This window comes from Gossypium raimondii, chromosome 3 (assembly GCF_025698545.1).
Source record: "Gossypium raimondii isolate GPD5lz chromosome 3, ASM2569854v1, whole genome shotgun sequence".
Taxonomy (NCBI): domain Eukaryota; kingdom Viridiplantae; phylum Streptophyta; class Magnoliopsida; order Malvales; family Malvaceae; genus Gossypium; species Gossypium raimondii.
Window position 1 is genome coordinate 18,846,963 of NC_068567.1, and position 20,225 is coordinate 18,867,187.

The window sequence follows — 20,225 nt, forward strand, 5'->3', positions numbered from 1 at the left end:
TTAATATACAACATAAAACAAATACTTTAATATAAGTTATATATGTATATGTATTTGCAAAATTTGTATATATATAAGTACAATATATAAGTAAATTTGAAAATGCGTGTATGCATATATAAAAAATACATATTAGTATACATAAAAAAGAATGAAATATATAAAACAAAAACTTATAATAATTTCTAAAAAAATGTATATGTATATATGTATGTGAAAATTGTGGCAATAAGATAAAAAATAAAAGTAGGTATATGTGCATATATTTACTGAACAAAAATGTATAAGTATATATAGGTAAATCATGAAAATATGTATATATTTAAATACTTATATATATGTACAATATGTATAAAATAATGGAATATATAGAACAATAAAAAAATGTTTGTAATAATTTAAGAATATAAAAAGGGTATATATATACTATAGAAAATGAATGTATATTTTAAATTGTAAAATATGGGAAATGTATGTGTATTCTAAAATATGTATGTATATTTAAATATATATGTACATTTGTAAAATAAAATATATAGAAGTATACGTATGTACATATTTACAAAAGTAAAAACAAGTTTTTGAAATTAAAATATAAAAGTATATACATATTAAAAAAATATGTTTGTATGTACATGAAAATAATAATTACAATATCAATAATAATAATAATAATAATAATAATAATAGTAATAGTAATAATAATAATAATAATAATAATAATAATAATAATAATAAGGAGAAAATAAATTTAAAAAAAACAACAAATTGCAAAAAGGGACCAAATAGTTGAAAAAAACTAATATAACAAGAAATAAATGTAATTTAGGCAAAATATTGGGTCTAATCGTGACACGCGAATTACATGGGGGGCAAATCGGAAATAATCCACCTCCCCAAAACGGTGTGCAGCGATATGGGTTGAAATGAACAAAGGTCGAAACATTCGGGCCAAATTAAAAAGAAACAACTGGCTTAATAAAAACATGGCGCAAAAGAGGGAGGGCTTGTTGCGAATTTTCCCATTTAATGAGGAAATGCGCGGACCCAACTGCAGGTCGGGTCGACGCGCGGACCCTTCTCCCCCAACTAAACGGCGTCGTTTCCTTTATGTTTCAAAGTTTTTAAAAAAAATATTAGGGAAAAATTTGTTTCCCCTTTCCTGAAGCAGTGATTGCTTCTCCAGGGTTTCACCACCCTTGAGCGCCGCCGCTCAGCCTTGTGCCAAGGCTCCGATTGCGACGGAGGTGGCACCGATTCAACGACTTCGGTGAAATAGGTAAGTCCTTACTTCCTTTCTTTTTATTTTGAGCAAAAAAAAACATAAAAAACATAAATAAAAAACAAAACAAACAATCTAAAGAGCAACGAACACCCAATAAAGTGAAACGGGAAAGTCACCTTCGAATTCGAAGAAAAAAAATTTATTTCGATCTTTAATCTTTTCTCTCTATTTTTCCCGTCTCCCCTCCCCCCTTTGATTTTAGATGGCCTTTTTATAGCCGTCGTGAAACAAGAAAGAAAAAATATAAAAAGAAATCTTTTTCCAGCATCTTCTTGATTCTTGATTTTCTTGCCATATTTGCTGCCTCTACTGCCTTGTTTCCTTTCTTTGGTGCAAGTGAAGATGTACGCGTGGAGATTCGGAGGACGTGGTTGCGGCACGAAGATTTTACCCTAGAAACCCTAGGGGTTTCTGAATCTGTTTTGGGCCGTATGTAATTGGGCCACCGTATTTTAGTTTTGGGCCATATAGGCCGATTGTATTTTGGGCCTTTTAGACCCGGGCCAAAATCGGGTATTACAGTGGTGACCAGCATTGTATTAATGTGATAAGGATGAGACCGATTGCCTTTTTTAATTTGTGTGATATTCTTAGTAGGACTAATTTGTTACAATCAACTAAATCTGTGAGTTTTAGGGAGTAAGTAGTTATATTTTTACATATAATTGGTCATAATGTAAAGTTTCGAGTGATTGGATCTAAATATTATAGATCAACTGAGACAATTCACCGTTACTTTAAGGTTGTATTGAGAGCTATTTTCAAATTGTATAAACTAGTTATTAGATTACCTGATGAGTCAACTCCTAGTGAAATCAGAAACAATCTAAGGTTTTATCCTTATTTTAAAGATTGTATTGGAGCATTAGATGGAACTAATGTTCGTGCATCCATTCCACTTAGCATTCAAGGAAGATTTCGTAGTCGTAAAGGGGGGCTGCACAAAATATATTGCCTGCCATTACATTTGATTTGGCATTGTCCTATGTTCTAGCTGGTTGGGAAGGTAGTGCACATGTTTCTCATATTTTAAGTGATGCACTTTCACGCCAAAGAGGATTAAGAATTCCGGAAGGTAATAATTATCATTAAATACCAAATAGTTCTAGTAAGCTCATAATTTATTAGTATTAATTATGTTTTGTAAAATTGTATGTAAATATTATCTTGCTGATGCTGGATATGGCATCTGAAATGGATATATTACCCCATATCGTGGTGTCCAATATCATTTAAAAGTGTTTAGTGCTCAGGGGCCTGAAAATGCAAAGGAACTCTTTAATCTTCGTCATTCATCATTACGTATCACTATTGAACGTGTTTTTGGGATTTTGAAGAAACGGTTTTGTGTATTAGATGTTGAACCATTTTGGAATTTTCAAACTCAAGTAGATATAGTTTTGGCTTGTTGTATCATTCATAATCATATAATGGGAGTTGATCCTAGTGATTTACTTAATCAAGGATTATATGAGGAGCCTGAGTCTGATTTGATAATACCAACTCTTATGAAGCGAGAAGAAAGAGAAGAAGTATGAGTGGTCTGCTAAGAGAGACGAAATTGCACAAACTATGTGGACTAATTATATGGTTAGAAATATTAAGTAGGTTTTGGACTTAGGGTTATTGTTTCTATGTTATGTATGTGTTAGTATTAAAATTGTTTTTTTTTTTTTTTGTTAATGTTGGTTGGATAATGATATTGAAATTTTAGTTTGTTGGATTTTGAAATTATTATGTCTTGAATTTGTTAGATATTGATTATGTTTTAAGCTTGTTAGATATTGAATTTATTATGTTTTAAGCTTGTTGGATATTCAATTTATTATGTTTTAAGCTTGTTAGATATTGAAATGATTGACAATGACAATTATTAATGTAGAATGGGTAAGGGCAACAAAGAAGGGACCTCCAAGCAATTCAGGTGGACAAAACCGATGGAACATCTTTTTCTTGAAATTCTAGTAGAGGAGGCCCAGAGAGGAAGTAAGCCTTCTAATACTTTCAAAGCAGTTTCTATTAATCAAGTTGCTGAAGCTATTTCTGAAAGATTTCAAGTCTAATGTGATGCGAAGCATATGGAAAATCATTTGAGGACTGTAAAAAACCAGTGGCAGATTATATGCACAATTCGGGGTGAAAGTGGTTTTGGATGGGATGATAACATGAAAATGATCACATGTGATAGAGCGACAGATGATGTACCAGTGATGGTAATATATGTATATATATGTTAAGTATATTTCAATTGCTTTTTACTTGTTATTCTAATTGTGTATAATATCCAACAAGCACATAAGAAGTATGAACCATTTTTGAATAAAAGCATTGATCATTATGATGAAATGGCTTTGGTTGTTGGCAAAGATATGACAATAGGGAGTTTTACCAGAACATTTGCTGACATAGATTTGGATGATGGTAACCCAGATTCAGTGCCTATAGACTGCAACAATGAAGAGACTGAAGAGGTAAGAACAAAAGTATCTTTATCTGACACATCCAAACGTAAAAGAAAAAATGTTCAAGAAAGTGTCGTTGATGAACAATTAAATCTGTAGGTGAACAACTTGACAAAAAATTGCTAATGCTTTGGAACAATTTACTGCGGATAAGACACCACATCTTTACGAAGAAGTGATATCGATGGAGGAAGAATGATTTGATGATGACTTCCTGTGTTCTGTGTTTGATTATCTAGTGAGTCATGAATCTGAGGCCAAAGCTTTTTTTAGTTAAAAGTAAGAAGCATAAAAAAATTTGGCTTCAAAAATTTTCTCAAGGTTGAAGATATTGATACTTTTAATGTGGTGTAATATTAGTTATGCACTTGGACAATGTTGTTGTTATTATGTGGTGTATTACTATTTATGCATATGAATAATATTATTAATTTCTAGTATTAATTGTGGTTTGGAAGCTAATTTAGAATTATTCAATTCTTGTTTGTTTTTATTTTTTATAACACAATTACAAATAATTTATCGACTTTGGTTGTTTTCAATTTATGACGGTTAATATTCTAGCTTAATAATTGAGTATTATTATATATTTAATTTGATTGATTTATTTATAAATAAATTATTGCAATATATGTAAAACCAATTTAAAATATAAATTTATTAATATATGTAAAAACAACTTTTCTGGAAAAAATTTTCGAAAAATCTGCCAAACAACAGAAAATATTTTATACAGATTCATCCAAACACCAGAAAAGTAAATCATTTTAAAAAAAATAAATCATTTTCCAGAAAATATTTCACTAGCAAACAAACGGAGCCTTAGTTCTTTATTCTCTCAATCTCTCTTTATTTTATAACAATTTTCCGCATAAGACGATCTTATATTTTACCTACGGGTTTTATATGATTTCATACAATATACAAGAACTTGAAACGGTAGAGTTAACAGAGTTTGATGTAAGTATGTAGTATATGTAAATTTGTCTTTTATATAAAAGATTATGCTCCCCTAAGTCCTATACTCATATTTACAAAGAAAATGAAAAAAAATACAAATAGCATGTGCCATGTGTAAACATTTCATCTCTTAGCCACCAAGAAGCAGTGATTAATTCCCTTGTAGAAAGAGAACATCAAAATATTGCTACACTACTTAAAGAGGAACAAAAGTGCTTTTTCTTCTTTTTATATTTTTTAAAATTGTAGAACAGTTTCAACAATAGTTACAACAGCGCCAATGTTTTAAATTTTTTGCGAGGAATAGCTTTGAAAACAGTCCAACAATATATGTGAGACATGCTAAAAATGTTGTATGAAAAATCCACATATAAGCAAGATTTTCAGCCAAATAATTCAAAAGTATTTCACACTTCCATCACCATTGCCACCTCCCAACCCTAGGATAGATGCCTGAAATTTAGAGAAAAGAAATAATTATTACGCAAGAGCGGATCCACTACAATGGTCCATGTTGAAGCCAAACTACCATTAAAATTAACAGCCGCACTGGCTATCAGGGAAATGCGTAAGTGTCATTTATTTATTTTCAACAAGGACCAATTAAAAAGAACGGTTTAGTTTTGGCTAGCCCATATTAACAACATTGGAAACACAAATCCGACCTTCCTCAGCATCACAATCTTAAAACGCAATCATCAAATTTGCAAGATGCAGTATGCAACCTAAAGTATGTTTCAAAACATCATTTGCAATCATTTAAGGCAATCAGCAAGGATGCAACATATGAAATCTTTTAGATAGGGAGTCAAGAACACAAAATTTGGTGACATCTCATTATTTATCAACAATCTTGATTTTGTAATTCTAATTTTTCAGGTCATATCAATCAGCTTCAACAATATGAAACAAGTTTATAAAACCACTCTTTTTTTATCCCCCATTTCCTTCTTTTGTTTATAAATGATTTCTAGAATAGCAAGACTAAAACAAAACGAAATTTAGACATATTTGCCAGGACAATCCAAACAAGAACCAAATTCCCAAACCTAGAAATAACTTAAATCCACATTTCAGTATGTTCAAAAAAATAAAAAAAATCCACATTTCAGTGACAGCCAAAGGCACAAAAGGATCAATATTTAACTATATTAGGATGATAAACCAAGTCCTAAACAAGAAAGTTTTTGTCTATCCAACCAAAATTATTTCAGTGAAATGGAACCAGAGGACAAAGTAAGGATCTACCTCTTGTAAAACTCCGTTACATATCGCGAGCTGTTGTAAAAGATGAACCACATCAACACAATAACCAGTGTGTCTTCCATGGTTTAGGAACTAACAATTGGGAATTATAGTGATACTTGGACTTAAAAACTGGTGTGGTGACAAAGAAGCCAATAGGATCCTTTGACTATTTTAAAATTCCTAAATCAAACATTATAAAATAAGACAACCAACCAACCAAATACTAAAATCGATGACACAGTAAATCAGATAATACCAGAAAATAGAAAACAACTCCTTATATAACAAAATTAGCATAATTTTGCCATTGGATAGGCTTCCACAAAATGACCATTTTCCATTTTCATCATTTTGTTAGGTAAAAGAAGACAACTGATAAAAGTCATCGAAACAAAATATTAACAGCACTACAGTGTTCAAACCCTGAAAATTCTAAATGAGAACTTAAACAGATTAGGCATCTTCAAACAAAAAGTAAGTAAAAAAGGATACTGAAAAGGTAACGCTCCCACCAATCCAACATGTAGAGTCCAAATGTGACATTGTAGAGATAGATCTTGCGTTGGACCCAATTCATATCTCTAACCCCTAAAAACAAATACAAATAGATGCCTGGAAAAATCATTGCAGACACAAACGATGATCAAAATAATCCAATAAAATAAAATAATACAAATTCTTTGAAAATGACATTATAGTTATAAAATGTGCTATATACGTTGCTAAAATCATCGTAACTTAGAATTCAATTTCGGTCAGCTGCAACTTCTTTTTCCTCAATACAACGGCCATGAACCACATATTCATACATGATTATCATAAAGATATGAGGAAACTCGATAGTCTAATATCCAAATCTTTCTTTTATATTATTTACTTTACTTGCGCCATAAAACAAACAAGAAAGAAAAGCATTTTTTTCAAGGAAACGAAGTGGAATAATTCCAAACCACAACAAATTAAAATCAAGAGCAGGAAAACTGAAAATTGAACAATACTTGAGTTGTATCCACGGATGAGGAGATTATGTCTTTGGATCAAATAAAAATATAAATTTAAATGCAAGGATTGAAGGAATTCTACGCTAATTTCATTAAGAAATAGCTTCAGATTTCTCGAACAACTTAGCGAAAAAGAAAAACAAAATCTTGAGGAGAAATGAATCAAAAGCTTACCTAACCAATGAATACGCCGCGGACGGTCACGAAAATTACGGTTCCGGTGATCGGATCGAGAGTACAGAGCTCCTTTGGGATTTGCTAAGCCACAGAGAGAAAAAGAAGAGTTTTTAGCCTTTGGGTCTTGCGGTCAAAGAAGACAGCATTTACTTTTCTTTAACGATTAAATGACAGAAATGCCATTTAATTTACCACGTGTCAGTTTTTAATTCGCTCATTTTGATTGCAACCAAAGAGTGGTCCGTACCGTAAACTCCCTGCTTTGATTCAGTAGCAGAAATTAGAAAGCAAAAAATAAACCACCATAAACAGTAAACCTTCGATTTCGTTAAAATCTCTCATTTCTTCTCTCTCTGGAAAAAGAAATTAGGGTTTCGAAAACTTTTGAAGCAGAGATCGGAAGCAAATGGAGAGTGCATTAGCAAACGCATCGGAAATTATAGACCAGAGGCAGAAAATCGAGCAATACAAACACATTCTATCAACTGTTTTCTCATCCAACGACATCGTTCAAGCCAAGAAATTCATCGATCATAGTAATTGCTTTACCTTTGCTTGATTTAAAGTTATCTAAGGTTTTTTAGGTTTAATTATTTTATTTTATTCTTTTTAGTGTTATCGGACGATGTTCCACTGGTGGTATCAAGGCAGCTTTTACAAACTTTCGCTCAAGAATTAGGAAGGTTGGAGCCTGAGGCACAAAAGGAAATTGCTCATTATACCCTTGCTCAAATTCAGCCTCGTGTCGTTTCATTTGAAGAACAGGTTGCTTTTAATTTGACAGCTAGCTCTTTAGTGAAAGTTACTTGAGAATTTGGTGTTTTTTTTTTTAATTTTAAAATACCACATTGTGAACTTTTTTCTGTCGTCGAAAGAATTTGATTGAAATATCACGATTTCATTAATTATTCTTCTTAAATTTGTTACTGTTCTTTTAGTTAAGTTTTTCTCGCGGCGTGACTTAAACTTTGGTCGAAGTTTGTATGCAAAACAAAGAATAGGGTTGTTTTTTCCTCCCCTTCCCTTTTTTCAAGTTTGGCGTTTTGATTTTCTTTGGATGAGGTACTAATGGACTTATGGAATATGGATGATTGTTTAAATAAAGCTGCTTACTCTGTATGAGTTATATAGGTACTGATTATCCGAGAGAAACTTGCTGAGTTGTATGAGTCGGAGCAGCAGTGGTCAAAAGCAGCGCAGATGCTAAGTGGGATTGATTTGGACTCTGGAATGAGGTCTGAGAGTAAGATTCTCTTTAGTTTTTGTGATGAAGGTTGTTGAATATTTTCTTCTGTGTTCCTATTGGTGAGCTTATCTGTTTTGTGATATGACTATCAGGGTTATTGATGATACATTCAGATTGTCAAAATGTGTCCAAATTGCCCGTCTCTATCTTGAGGTATTTCAATTTTTTGACTGAGGTTTTTCAATTTTTTGACTGAATGCTAGCATTACATAGGCAAGTTTGGATGCCTTAGAATTTCAAGGAGTAATTCAGTTACTTATTCTATTTCTTGCATGTAAAACCAATATTGAAAGGTGACCTCAAACCATTGCTTGAATATTTTACAGGATGATGATTCTGTTAATGCAGAAGCTTTTATTAATAAAGCTTCATTCTTGGTTAGCAACAGTCAGCATGAAGTTTTGATTTTACAATACAAGGTTTGGCACAGTTTTTAGGTCAATAACTGTAATTTAGGGCTGCAATTCCTGTCATTCTTTCGTTTAATTTCTTTTTTCTTTTCCTCTTGTTTTCAGGTATGTTATGCAAGGATTTTGGATTTAAAGAGGAAGTTCTTGGAAGCAGCATTGCGATACTATGACATATCTCAAATTGAGAAGCGACAAATAGGAGACGAGTATGTAATTACGCTATATTTGTTTATGTAAATGTTTTGCTTAAAGCTTTTATTAGCTGACATATACAAAAGCTAATTGATCTTGTTCTGCATCACTCTATACATGGTGTTTGCATTGATAAACATTGTGTTTTGCATACCTTGTACAGCTATCAATTTGCTTGTATCTGATTCCCCCTTTTTATTACTATCATGATATGTCTGAGGGCTTATGATAAAAAAAATTATCAATGTTCACCTATTACAGAACAATTGATGAGGATGCTCTGGAGCAAGCTCTATCTGCTGCTGTTACATGTACAATATTAGCTGGTGCAGGTCCTCAGCGTTCTCGTGTTCTTGCCACACTTTACAAAGTAAAGCTTTCTCCTGAATGTAATAGGAGTTTTTTTTTTTTAGAATTGTTTGATTCTAATCATGTCAATGATTTGTGCATGTTTCAGGATGAACGTTGCTCCAAGCTGAAGATTTATCCAATATTACGAAAGGTTCTCTCTTTTGCATCTAGGCACACACACTCACATATATGCATTTCCTCATGCACTTGTCTTGCACATTGCTGTCTATATCTATTGCAGAACCTTAAAGTCCATCCTAATGGGGATTTTTATTGAAATTAACAGGTTTATTTGGAGAGAATATTAAGAAAACCTGAAATTGATGCATTTGCTGAAGAACTGAAACCACATCAGGTTATAAAAAGTTTGAACTTGCCCACGTATTGCATTTACAATAAAAGTAAATTCTGCCGTCTTGATTAACCTTTTGTTCCCCAACAGAAAGCATTGCTTCCTGACAATTTTACTGTGCTGGACCGTGCCATGATAGAGCATAATCTTCTGAGTGCAAGCAAACTTTACACAAATATAAGGTTAGAAAAATAACACTATTGATTTTCATCTTTCTTATTTCTAGGTTTGGAATTTTTTAACAAAAGCTTTTGCTTTGTCAGTTTTGATGAGCTGGGTACTTTGCTGGGCATTCCTCCTCATAAGGTACCTTTCTAAAGTTACTACCTTATGATCTAGTTGTATGGCTTTTGGTTTTTTATTTTCTGGCCTTTTCTCTCTTTGTATGAGGAAATACTTCCGTATACTGTAGTTAAACAGCAAAGCTGATTGGCTGCATTTTCTGTACAGGCAGAGAAAATAGCCTCAAGAATGATTTATGAGGATAGAATGAGGGGATCAATTGATCAGGTTTCAATATCTTGCCACATGATTTTGTTCAGCTACTGGTTTAATGGATTCAAAGATCAATTGATTTTTATGATTGTGTTTTCATGCTTCCCAAAGTAGAACTGAGTTCAAAGAATGTCTTTTTCCGAGCTATCGGCTACATAAATAATTAAACAACCTTATGCATCAGGTGGAAGCGGTTATACATTTTGAAGATGATACAGAAGAGCTGCAACAATGGGACCAACAGGTAATGCAATCTCGAGCAGATAATTATGCCGGTGAGCAACCCCTCTTCAAGAGTTCAGAGATTTATATTGGCTTATGATTCTGCAGATTGTTGGCGTGTGTCAAGCTCTGAATGACATACTTGATAGCATGGCAAAGAAGGGCATGGCAGTTCCTGTGTAATCCGATGCATCTACCGAGAACAAAGAAACTCAGAAGAGGATTGACTTTAACCTTCTCCCATATGCGTAAAAGGAACATCATCGGTCACCTCTGGTTTTTACGATTTCAGTTACTGGGGTTTATTTTAGTAACTGCCATTTTGTCTTTTGGGCAGGCATGGGGATTTTGATAATCAATTAAGGGTCCCTAATTAGTACTATTGTTATCATTTCTTTTTCAGTTGTTTGGTAAGAAAGTTGCCTTGTTGGCCAGTTATGAGGCCGACATAGATTGCAGATTTGCCAGAAATATGTCTAATATCTTTTAAGGGTTTCACTGAACTTGAACTATCAACTTTGTTGTATTTTGTTGTTCAACTATTAATTTTTCCAATTTAATCACTAATCTTTTTGAAATTAAATAATTTAATCACTTTTTTTTTGTTAGTTGGGGTTAGATAAGTGACAAAAATGTTGACATGGTTTTTTATTTTATTTTATTAATTTAGTCAACTAATGTTTATACATTTTATTAATTTGATTCTACTTAATATCCTTCAGTTGAGCTTGAAATTCAACCAAGAAATATTAAATTCAAACATCAAAGTTAAAATTTTCATTTCACACTCGTATTTATAACTTTTTTAAGGTCAAATACAATATTTTAAAACATTCCATTCTCTTTCTCTTCATTAAATAAATAAGGAAAAAAATCAAAATATATATCAAATAACAATTTCATATATTTCTACTTAAAATAAACATGAATACAAGATGAAAACATGAATTTCTCACCTTGTTTCCTTGACTTCCTCTCACTAACTCAACTTCTTCTCGCTTTTTGAGTTGTTGAATTCTAATATGTAACTAAACTTATAGTAGCGATGGATGTTAGAATTATAAAATAAATTAGAAATAAAACTTAATAAACCATAAATTAAGATTTTGTCATGTCAAATTATCAAGAACAAAATAAGAATAAAACTAGATGCGGAATCGAACTTGAATCCATGAATTCCTTGAAATCAACGGATCTTGGGGATTTGATCTTTCAAATTAGTACACAAAATTTCAGAGAATATTTACTTTCTTTCCTAAGGATGGATATTAGAAAAGATATCTTCCAAATTAGCACACAAAATTTCAGAGAATGTTTGCTTTCTTTCTAAGGATGGGATATTAGAAAAGATATTTTGTGTGGGGAATATAACTCTAATATTTATACCCTTGGCATATTAGTTCTAATTCCTAATTAGCCCATCATTAATTAGAATTTGATTAGAACTCAATTACTAGAGTATCTACACATATTTGACCCATACTTTATTTAATAATTAAAGTCCAATAAAACTTTAACCAAATTAGATCACTTTTAATTTAGGCTAACCTATCATGATAGTAAATAACAATAACATGCAATTATCTTTATTATATATATGATGTCCATATTTTCCAACAATCTCCCACTTGGACCACATATATATACTAATTATTCTATAATTAAATGTCATTATATAACCTTATGAGCTCAAAAATTTTACTATCATATCCAAAAGGTATTCCAAACAATCTCGTCCATTAATTATGCTAACATAGAACCAATGCGACTTTCGTTACATATATCGTAACTAAATCCATCCCTGATCATGTATATTAACACAAACAAATGACATAGATCAAGTATGGATGTGTAGCATGGAAATTACATGCAATATGATCTAAACATGTCTATTTCCAACTAGTCCTCTTTAAACTTAAGTGAGGTCAGTATCAAAATAATAAACAGAGTGAATAAAGTGAATATTTTATTTCTGATCAGAAAATAACCAAATACATAAATGTCTGAAAACAGACATAAAACAAATAAAATATAAACTCCCACTAAATCATGATATCCTCAAACAATGTAACACTCATGTCAGCAGTGTACTCATGAAAGACTTTGGGTGGTAAACCTTTTGTGAGCAGATCCGCTATCATGGAGTTTGTCCCAATGTGCTCTATGGATCTTTGACCATTTTGCACTCTTTCTTTCACAACTAGGAACTTTATGTCAATATGCTTTGACTTAGATGAACTCCTGTTGTTATTGGAATACAGCGCTGCTGACTTATTGTCACAAAATAATTTGAGTGGTCTTTCTACATTCTCCAAAATGCATAGCCCTGTGACAAAGTTCCATAACCATATTCCATGGTTTGATGCCTCATAGCATGTTACAAACTTTGCTGCCATAGTGGACGAAGTTATAAGTGTTTGTTTGACACTTTTCCAAGATATAACTCCTCCAGCTAACAGGTAAATATAGCCTGATGTAGATTTCCTACTATCTTGGCACCCAACGAAATTAGAATTAGAATACCCTACGACTTTCAAAAGATTTGATCTCTTATAAGTAAGCATGTAATCTTTTGTTCTCTGAAGATATCTCATAACCTTTTTGGCCGCTATCCAATGGCCTATACTAGGGTTGCTTAAATATCTGTCTAACATCCTAACAATGTATGTAATATCCGGACGCATGCATACTTGAGCATACATTAAACTTCCAACAGCTGATGCATAGGGAATCTTTTGCATTTCCTAAATTTCAAGGTTACTTTTAGGGTATTGAGTAATACTAAATTTTTCTCCTTTAGCGATAGGGGTGTCACCCAGCCTACAATTTTGCATGCCAAACCTTTTGAGTATTTTATCGATATAGCTCTTTTGTGATAATCCAAAAATACCTCAAGATCGATCTCGATGTATCTGAATTCCTAAAATAAAATAGGCGTCCCTAAGATCTTTCATCTCAAAATTCTTAGATAAAAAGCTATTGGTTTCGTGCAATAAGCATATATCATTAGCAGCAAGCAAAATGTCATCGACATATAGAATAAAAAATATGTACTTACTCTCATTAAATTTGTGTGATACACACAATCATCAACAATATTCATCTCAAAACTGAACGAAACAATTATTTGATGAAACTTGTAGTACCATTAACGGGAAGCTTATTTGAGTCCATAGATGGATTTTGTCAATTTGCAAACAATATTCTTTGAGTCTTTCGACTCAAAATTTTTTGGTTGCACCATATAAATTGTTTCTTCAAGGTCACCGTTAAGCAATGCAATCTTAACATCCATCTGATGTAACTCAAGATCAAAATGAGTAACAAGAGCCATGATTATCTTGAAAGAGTCTTTCAATGAAACTGTAGAGAAAGTCTTTGTAAAATAAATACCTTTTTTCTGAGTATGTCCTTTAGCTGCAAGACGCGCTTTATACCTCTCCACATTACCATTTGCATTCCTATTGATTTTAAATATCCATTTACAACCAATTGGCTTTGCATCTTCAAGTAATGGGACAAGTTCCCAAACTTTATTGTCTTGCATAGATTTATACTCATCTTTCATGGCATCAATCCACTTTTGAGAATTAGAATTTTTCATGGCCTGATGAAAGTTGATTGGATCATCTTCCATCATTTCATTATCATCCTCATGTTCTTGAATAAATACGACATAATCATCTAGAATAGCATTTATCATTTCTCTTGTGGACCTTCTTAATGGCACTTGTTCTTGAGGTTGTTGAGCTTGTTCTTCTGGAACAATTATCTCATCTTGAATGGGGAGTTGTTCAACATTGTCTTGTTAAGGTTCTAGATTCACTTCTTGATCAATGATAGGTATGAGAACCTAAACATCGTCAAAAGTGATAGTAGGAATTGAGTTAGGATCCAATTTCTCTTTAAAAGCAATGTCTCTAACCTTATTTCTCCTTCAAACTCAACATCCTCAAAAAATGTTACAGTTCCTGTCTCAAAAATATTCTTTATTATGGGATCATAAAACTTATAGCCCCTAGATCGCTCAGAAAAAAAAATAAAGTAACTTTTTATTGTTTTGGAGTCCAATTTCTTTTCATATGGCCTATAAGGCCTTGCCTCAGCTGAACATCCCCAAATGTGAAAGTGCTTTAGACTAGGCTTTGACCTGTCCAAAGCTCATAAGGTGTTTTTGCAATTGCTTTATTGGGTACTCTATTCAGAATGTAAATTGTTGTCTTTAATACTTCTCCTCAGAGGGAATCAGGTAAGGTAGAATGAGCATTCATGCTCCTTACCATATCCTTAAGAGTCATGTTTCTTCTTTTAGCTACACCATTCATACTTGGTGATCCTGGCCTGGTGTACTGTGGGACAATACCACATTCCTCTAGGAATTTCACAAATGGTCTTGGACATTGTTCACCTAAGCTATCATATCTACCATAGTACTTGCCACCACGATCAGATCTGACGTTTTTAATCCTTTTGTTGAGTTGACTCTCAACTTCAACTTTATAAGCTTTAAACACGTCCAGAGTCTGAGATTTCTCATGAATAAGATATAGGTACCCATAACGTGAGTAATCGTCTATGAATGTTATGAAATATTGTTGACCATTCCAGGATGCTGTAAGGAATGACCCACAAATATTTGTACGAATTAATTCTAAGATGTCCGAAGATCTTTTGGCACCCAATCTTTTGGTTTTGGTTTGTTTTCCCTTAATGCAATCGACACAGACATTAAAGTCTGTGAAGTCAAGGGACTCTAAAATACCATCAGACACAAGGCGTTCAACTCTAACTTTTGAGATATGACCTAAGCGCTTATGCTATAATGATGCTGAATTTTCCTTATTTAATTTGTGTTTAATACTACGTGATTCCACTTGCAAGATTTCATTATAGGATGCAATTGTTTCTAGCAAATAAAGCTTGACATAAGTATTTAAATAACTAGTTCCAACAACATTCGAATTTAAAGACAAATTAAATTGATTGTTTCTAAATGAACAATAATATCCAAATTTGTCCAACGAAGAAACATAAACTAAATTCTGTCTAAATGACGGTACAATAAAAGTGTCTTTTAAATCCAAATAAAAACTAGTTCCTAATAACAACCTAAAATGCCCAATTACTTCCACTTCTACCGATTTTCCATCGTCCACGAAGATGTGTCTTTCACCATCACTTGGCTTTCAGTAACTTAGGTAACCCTGCATAGAAACACTTATGTGAGTAGTAACACCAGAATCTATCCACCAAGTGTTTCTAGGTACTGAAGCTAAATTAATCTTAGAACAGACCAAATTAAGAATTATACATTTCTTTGCACGCCAAGTATGATTTTTGGTACAATCTTTCTTTACGTGTCCAGACTTGTCACAAAAGAAACTCCTCTGTATAGATTGCTGTTGTTTCTTTTGAGCTGGACCCTTAGCAGCTTCATTCTGATATTTTCTTTTCTTGCCCTTGTCTTTAGGGGCATTGGCCAAATGAGCACTTTGAGACTTATCACGTTTCAACCTTTCTTCCTCTTGCACACAATGAGAAATGAGCTCATTTAGAGTCCATTTCTCCTTTTGAAAGTTATAACTAATTTTAAATTGATTAAATTGCACAGGAAGTGATACCAAAACCATAAGAACAAGCAATTCCTCAAAAAACTGATCTTAAGTGCCTTAAGTCTTGAAGCAGTATGGAACATCTCCATAATGTACTCTCTTACGTTTCTTTGACCCTTATACTTCATAGATATCAAAGAAGTCAGAAGTGATGTTATCTCAACCTTATCGTTTTTAGCAAAACGTTTCTCAATTTCATCATGAAAACCATTGGTCTGAGTAATCTCTTCAAATTTTGTGCCCCTAAAGGCTTCTGGAATTGTGTGTTTCATGATCATTAGACTCATGCGATTTGAATGATCCCACCTCTCAAAATCCCTCTTAACATCAAGGGTGCTTTCCACAATGAGAGGTGCGGGTTGTTCTTCCCTTAGTGCAAGGTCTATGTCTATACAGCCAAGCACTATAAGTAAGTGCCTTTTCCATTCCTTAAAATTAGTCCCATTAAGCATGAGTATAGAATTTATATTAGCAGATATTGTGGCAGCAAAAGATGAATGTAGAACAAATAAAAAAAAACAAGCTTATATTAATATTCATAAGTAAACAATAAATTCAAGATAATAACTAATCCCATCTCAAGATACCAAATACAACATTAATATCAAGTCTTTGGACAGTAATATTAACAGTAAGCGATACTCTTGTTGTAGCAATCAAACATTGATAATAAATTATGTCAAATGATTAATTAATCTTTGAACTAACTTATTGCTTACATAAAATACCTTATAATTGTCACACATTTATCATCACAAATGTCGTTGAAATTCTGCCAAATATTAACTTACCTTTGGGCCAATCAATAAACGCATGAATCACAAAAGCATATAATCATCTTGATATTTCAAATAAACTAATCTACACAAAAGTCGCTTTGACGACAATTTGGTTCAACTAATCTATTTAAAATATTTTAGACATCCTTAATTAAAAGCCAAAATCTGAATTTATTTGTTTCAAAATATTTACCTTAATTTTATCTTTCAATCAAATTAAAAGATAATTATATATATATTTATATAATTTTCCAAAACTAACATGCATTAAACCAATCAAAGCATGTATATATTATATATTTATACATGCGAAACTACAACATTATTAAACACAAAGCATGCATATATTATATATTTATAGATAATAAATATATATCAAAGAATTAAGCAATGCGTATATGTTAAACTTTTTTAACGTCAAATTAAATTCCTTATACCATTAAAATAATATATAATGCTTTCAAAGAAAAGGCACAAAGTGACGAAACATGATTTTGCAAATATATATAACATGCAGTAGCACAAATCATGAAGAAAGAATCCATCAATTCGAAAATCACCTAAATTAAAAATTAAAACAAAACCTTAAAATTTTAAGATGAATTTAAGATAATCAAGATCTTAAAAAAATTACTTTAATATAAACCTTCAAAGATCAATATATAAACCCATAAATTTCATGAATCAATCATTCAGAAGAAGAACCTTAATCAATTCCTAATGGTTCAGTATGACGAGGCTCGGATGTCACTTGTTAGAATTATAAAATAAATTAGAAATAAAACTTAATAAACCATAAATCAAGATCTTATTATGTCAAATCATCAAAAACAAAACAAGAATAAAACTAGAAGCGAAAGCGAACCTGAATCCATGAATTTCTTGAAATCTACGGATCTTGAGGGTTTGATCTTCTAAATTAGCACACAAAAATTCAGAGAATATTTGCTCTCTTTCCTAAGGATGAGATATTAGAAAAGATATCTTATGTGTAATTTGGGAACCATAACCCTAACATTTATAACCTTGGCATATTAGTTCTAATTCCTAATTAGCCCATAATTAATTAGAATTTGATTAGAACTCAATTACTAGAGTATTTATATATATTTGACCCATACTTTATTTAATAATTAAAACCCAATAAAACTTTAACTAAATTAGATCACTTTTAATTTGGGCTAACCTATCATGATAGTAAATAATAATAACATGTAATTATCTTTATTATATATGTGATGTCCATATTTTCTAATAATGGAAGCTAAATTTCACTTAGAATTCATGAAAAGTAAAAAGGTTTTGAGCAGATTTTTGGTTAATTGGATGAAAAGGAGTAAACATTCTTCTTTTTCCCTTTATTGCCGTGGGTTAGAGGAGTGTAGAAAGTTCTACATTTTTTTCTTTTAAAATTAACTTAACACGAATAAAAATATCTAAATGTTCCATATTAAGTCTCTCATTATCACTTAATCAAATGGTCCAAAATCATTCAAACTACACTTTTTCCTTTTTCTTTTAGTCTTAATATATCTTCTTCAGAAATATCCATTTTACCTTTTATAATACTCTATATTCACCTTTGAACTTATGGTCACTTTTTGATATAATTACACTTTTAACTCTTGCACCTTTACTTCTTTACAATTTAGTCTATACCTTAGTTTAATAAATTAAAATAAATCATTTCCAATGACTTTCTTCGATGTCCAACTACCTCTTCTAGTTCTAATTGATTAAATGCAATTTATTACCGCTAAATATTTTCTCGAAGTAGTAATATTTATGACATAGAAGTTTTAGGGGCGTTATAGTTCTTCCACCCTTAAGAAATTTTGTCCTTGAAATTTACCTGATTCAAACAACTGTGGATATTGTTGTCTCATCACTTGCTCACTTTCTCTAGTAGTTTCTTCTATAGTGTGATGTCTCCATAGCACTTTTACCAAATGAATCATTTTATTCTTGAGCTTTTTAACCTCTTGAGCAAGTATCTTTATAGGGTCCTCATCGTAAGATAAATCAGGCTGAATCTTAATTGCTTCAGATGTAATAACATGAGAAGGATTGAATTGGTATCTCCTCAGCATCAAAACATGAAAGACATTATGAATTTTCTCCAGTTTTGGTGGTAAAGCCAATCGATATGCCACTAGACCTACACGTTCAAATATTTCATATGGTCTAATGAACCTTGGACTTAACTTACCCTTCTTGCCAAACCAAAGAACTTTCTTCCATGGAAACACTTTCAAGAACACTTTGTCTCCTACATTATATTCAATGTCTTTTTTTTTTTTAAGATCCACATATGATTCTTGTATGTTAAAGGCAGCCTTCAAATGATCTTTAATCAGCTTCACTTTTTCTTCAGTTTCTTTAATCAAATCTAGAACTACCAGTTCACTTGCGCTTAATTATGTCCAGCATACAAGAGTTAATTCATTTCCTACCATACAATGCCTCATAAGGTGCCATCTTTGTACTTGTTTGGTAGCTATTATTGTAAGTAAATTCAACCAACAAAAGATATTTCTCCCAACATCCTTTGAACTTAATTGTACAACTTCTTAATATATCTTTCAACACCTATACGCATACAATTCTAAGATTTAACATAAATTCATAGTCTACCCAATTCACAAAGTTATTAAGAAATTACATGTACCACTAGTTCGATTGTCTATTTGTTTGAGGATAAAATGTAAAATTGAAATTCAATTTAGTACCCAAAGCGTCATGCAACTTTCCCCAAAATCTAGATGTAAATCTTGGGTCTCTGTCTGAAATAATGGAGATATGCACACCACGAAGTCATATTATCTCACTAATATACGACTCAAAATACTTCTCTAATGAAAAACTTGTCCAAATAGGTATAAAATGAGCCGACTTTGTTAATCTATCAACTATTACCCAAATGACTTACTTTTTTCCTTAGAGTAAGTGGTAATCCAACCACAAAATCTATTGTCACTCATTCTCATTTCTACTTAGGTATTGTAATAGGCTGCAACAATCTTAAGAGAACTTGATGCTCCGATTTTGCTTGTTGACAAGTTAGGTATTTGGACACAAATTTTGCTATATTTCGCTTCATTCTATTCCACCAATAATAGTGCTTCAATTCATGATACATTTTAGTACTCCCTAAATGCATTATATATGAACTACTATGAGCTTCCAGAATAATGTTTTGTCTCAACTCATCATTATTAGGTACACATAATCTACCTTCAAAGCACACACCACCACTACTATTCAATTTAAATCTACTTGCCTTTCTATTGCACACACCACCACTACTATTCAATTTAAATCTAGTTGCCTTTCCATTGTTCAATTTGCTCCTTTGTAGACATCAACTTTTATTCGTCTTTTGTGCATCTTTAAATCTTTGTAGCAAAGTAGATTTAACTTTCAATTCACTAAC

At 31.9% G+C, this 20,225-nt stretch overlaps 2 protein-coding genes across 3 annotated transcripts; one reads left to right on the forward strand and one right to left on the reverse strand.

Moving 5' to 3' along the window:
- Positions 1-4,903: 4,903 nt before the first annotated feature.
- LOC105793779 (uncharacterized) lies at positions 4,904-7,291 on the reverse strand. 2 transcript variants are annotated; one of them, XM_012622626.2, is made up of 4 exons: positions 7,131-7,291; positions 6,448-6,567; positions 5,956-6,028; positions 4,904-5,160 (listed from the first exon to the last, which is right to left on the reverse strand). In XM_012622626.2, exons 2-4 carry the CDS (start codon positions 6,530-6,532, stop codon positions 5,148-5,150), a joined length of 171 nt encoding a protein of 56 aa, XP_012478080.1. In that variant the 5' UTR covers positions 6,533-6,567; positions 7,131-7,291; the 3' UTR covers positions 4,904-5,147. The 2 variants fall into 2 exon arrangements, with proteins under 2 accessions (XP_012478080.1, XP_012478081.1); XM_012622627.2 differs by having other exon boundaries at positions 6,448-6,543; positions 7,131-7,286.
- A 132-nt stretch (positions 7,292-7,423) lies between these two features.
- LOC105793778 (COP9 signalosome complex subunit 4) lies at positions 7,424-10,968 on the forward strand. Its single transcript, XM_012622624.2, has 14 exons — positions 7,424-7,669; positions 7,747-7,898; positions 8,265-8,368; positions 8,472-8,532; positions 8,706-8,798; positions 8,895-8,995; positions 9,243-9,351; positions 9,439-9,483; positions 9,619-9,687; positions 9,775-9,866; positions 9,948-9,990; positions 10,135-10,194; positions 10,364-10,423; positions 10,510-10,968. The coding sequence occupies exons 1-14, from the start codon at positions 7,540-7,542 to the stop codon at positions 10,582-10,584; spliced, it is 1,194 nt and encodes a 397-aa protein (XP_012478078.1). The 5' UTR covers positions 7,424-7,539; the 3' UTR covers positions 10,585-10,968.
- The last annotated feature ends 9,257 nt before the right edge of the window (positions 10,969-20,225 follow it).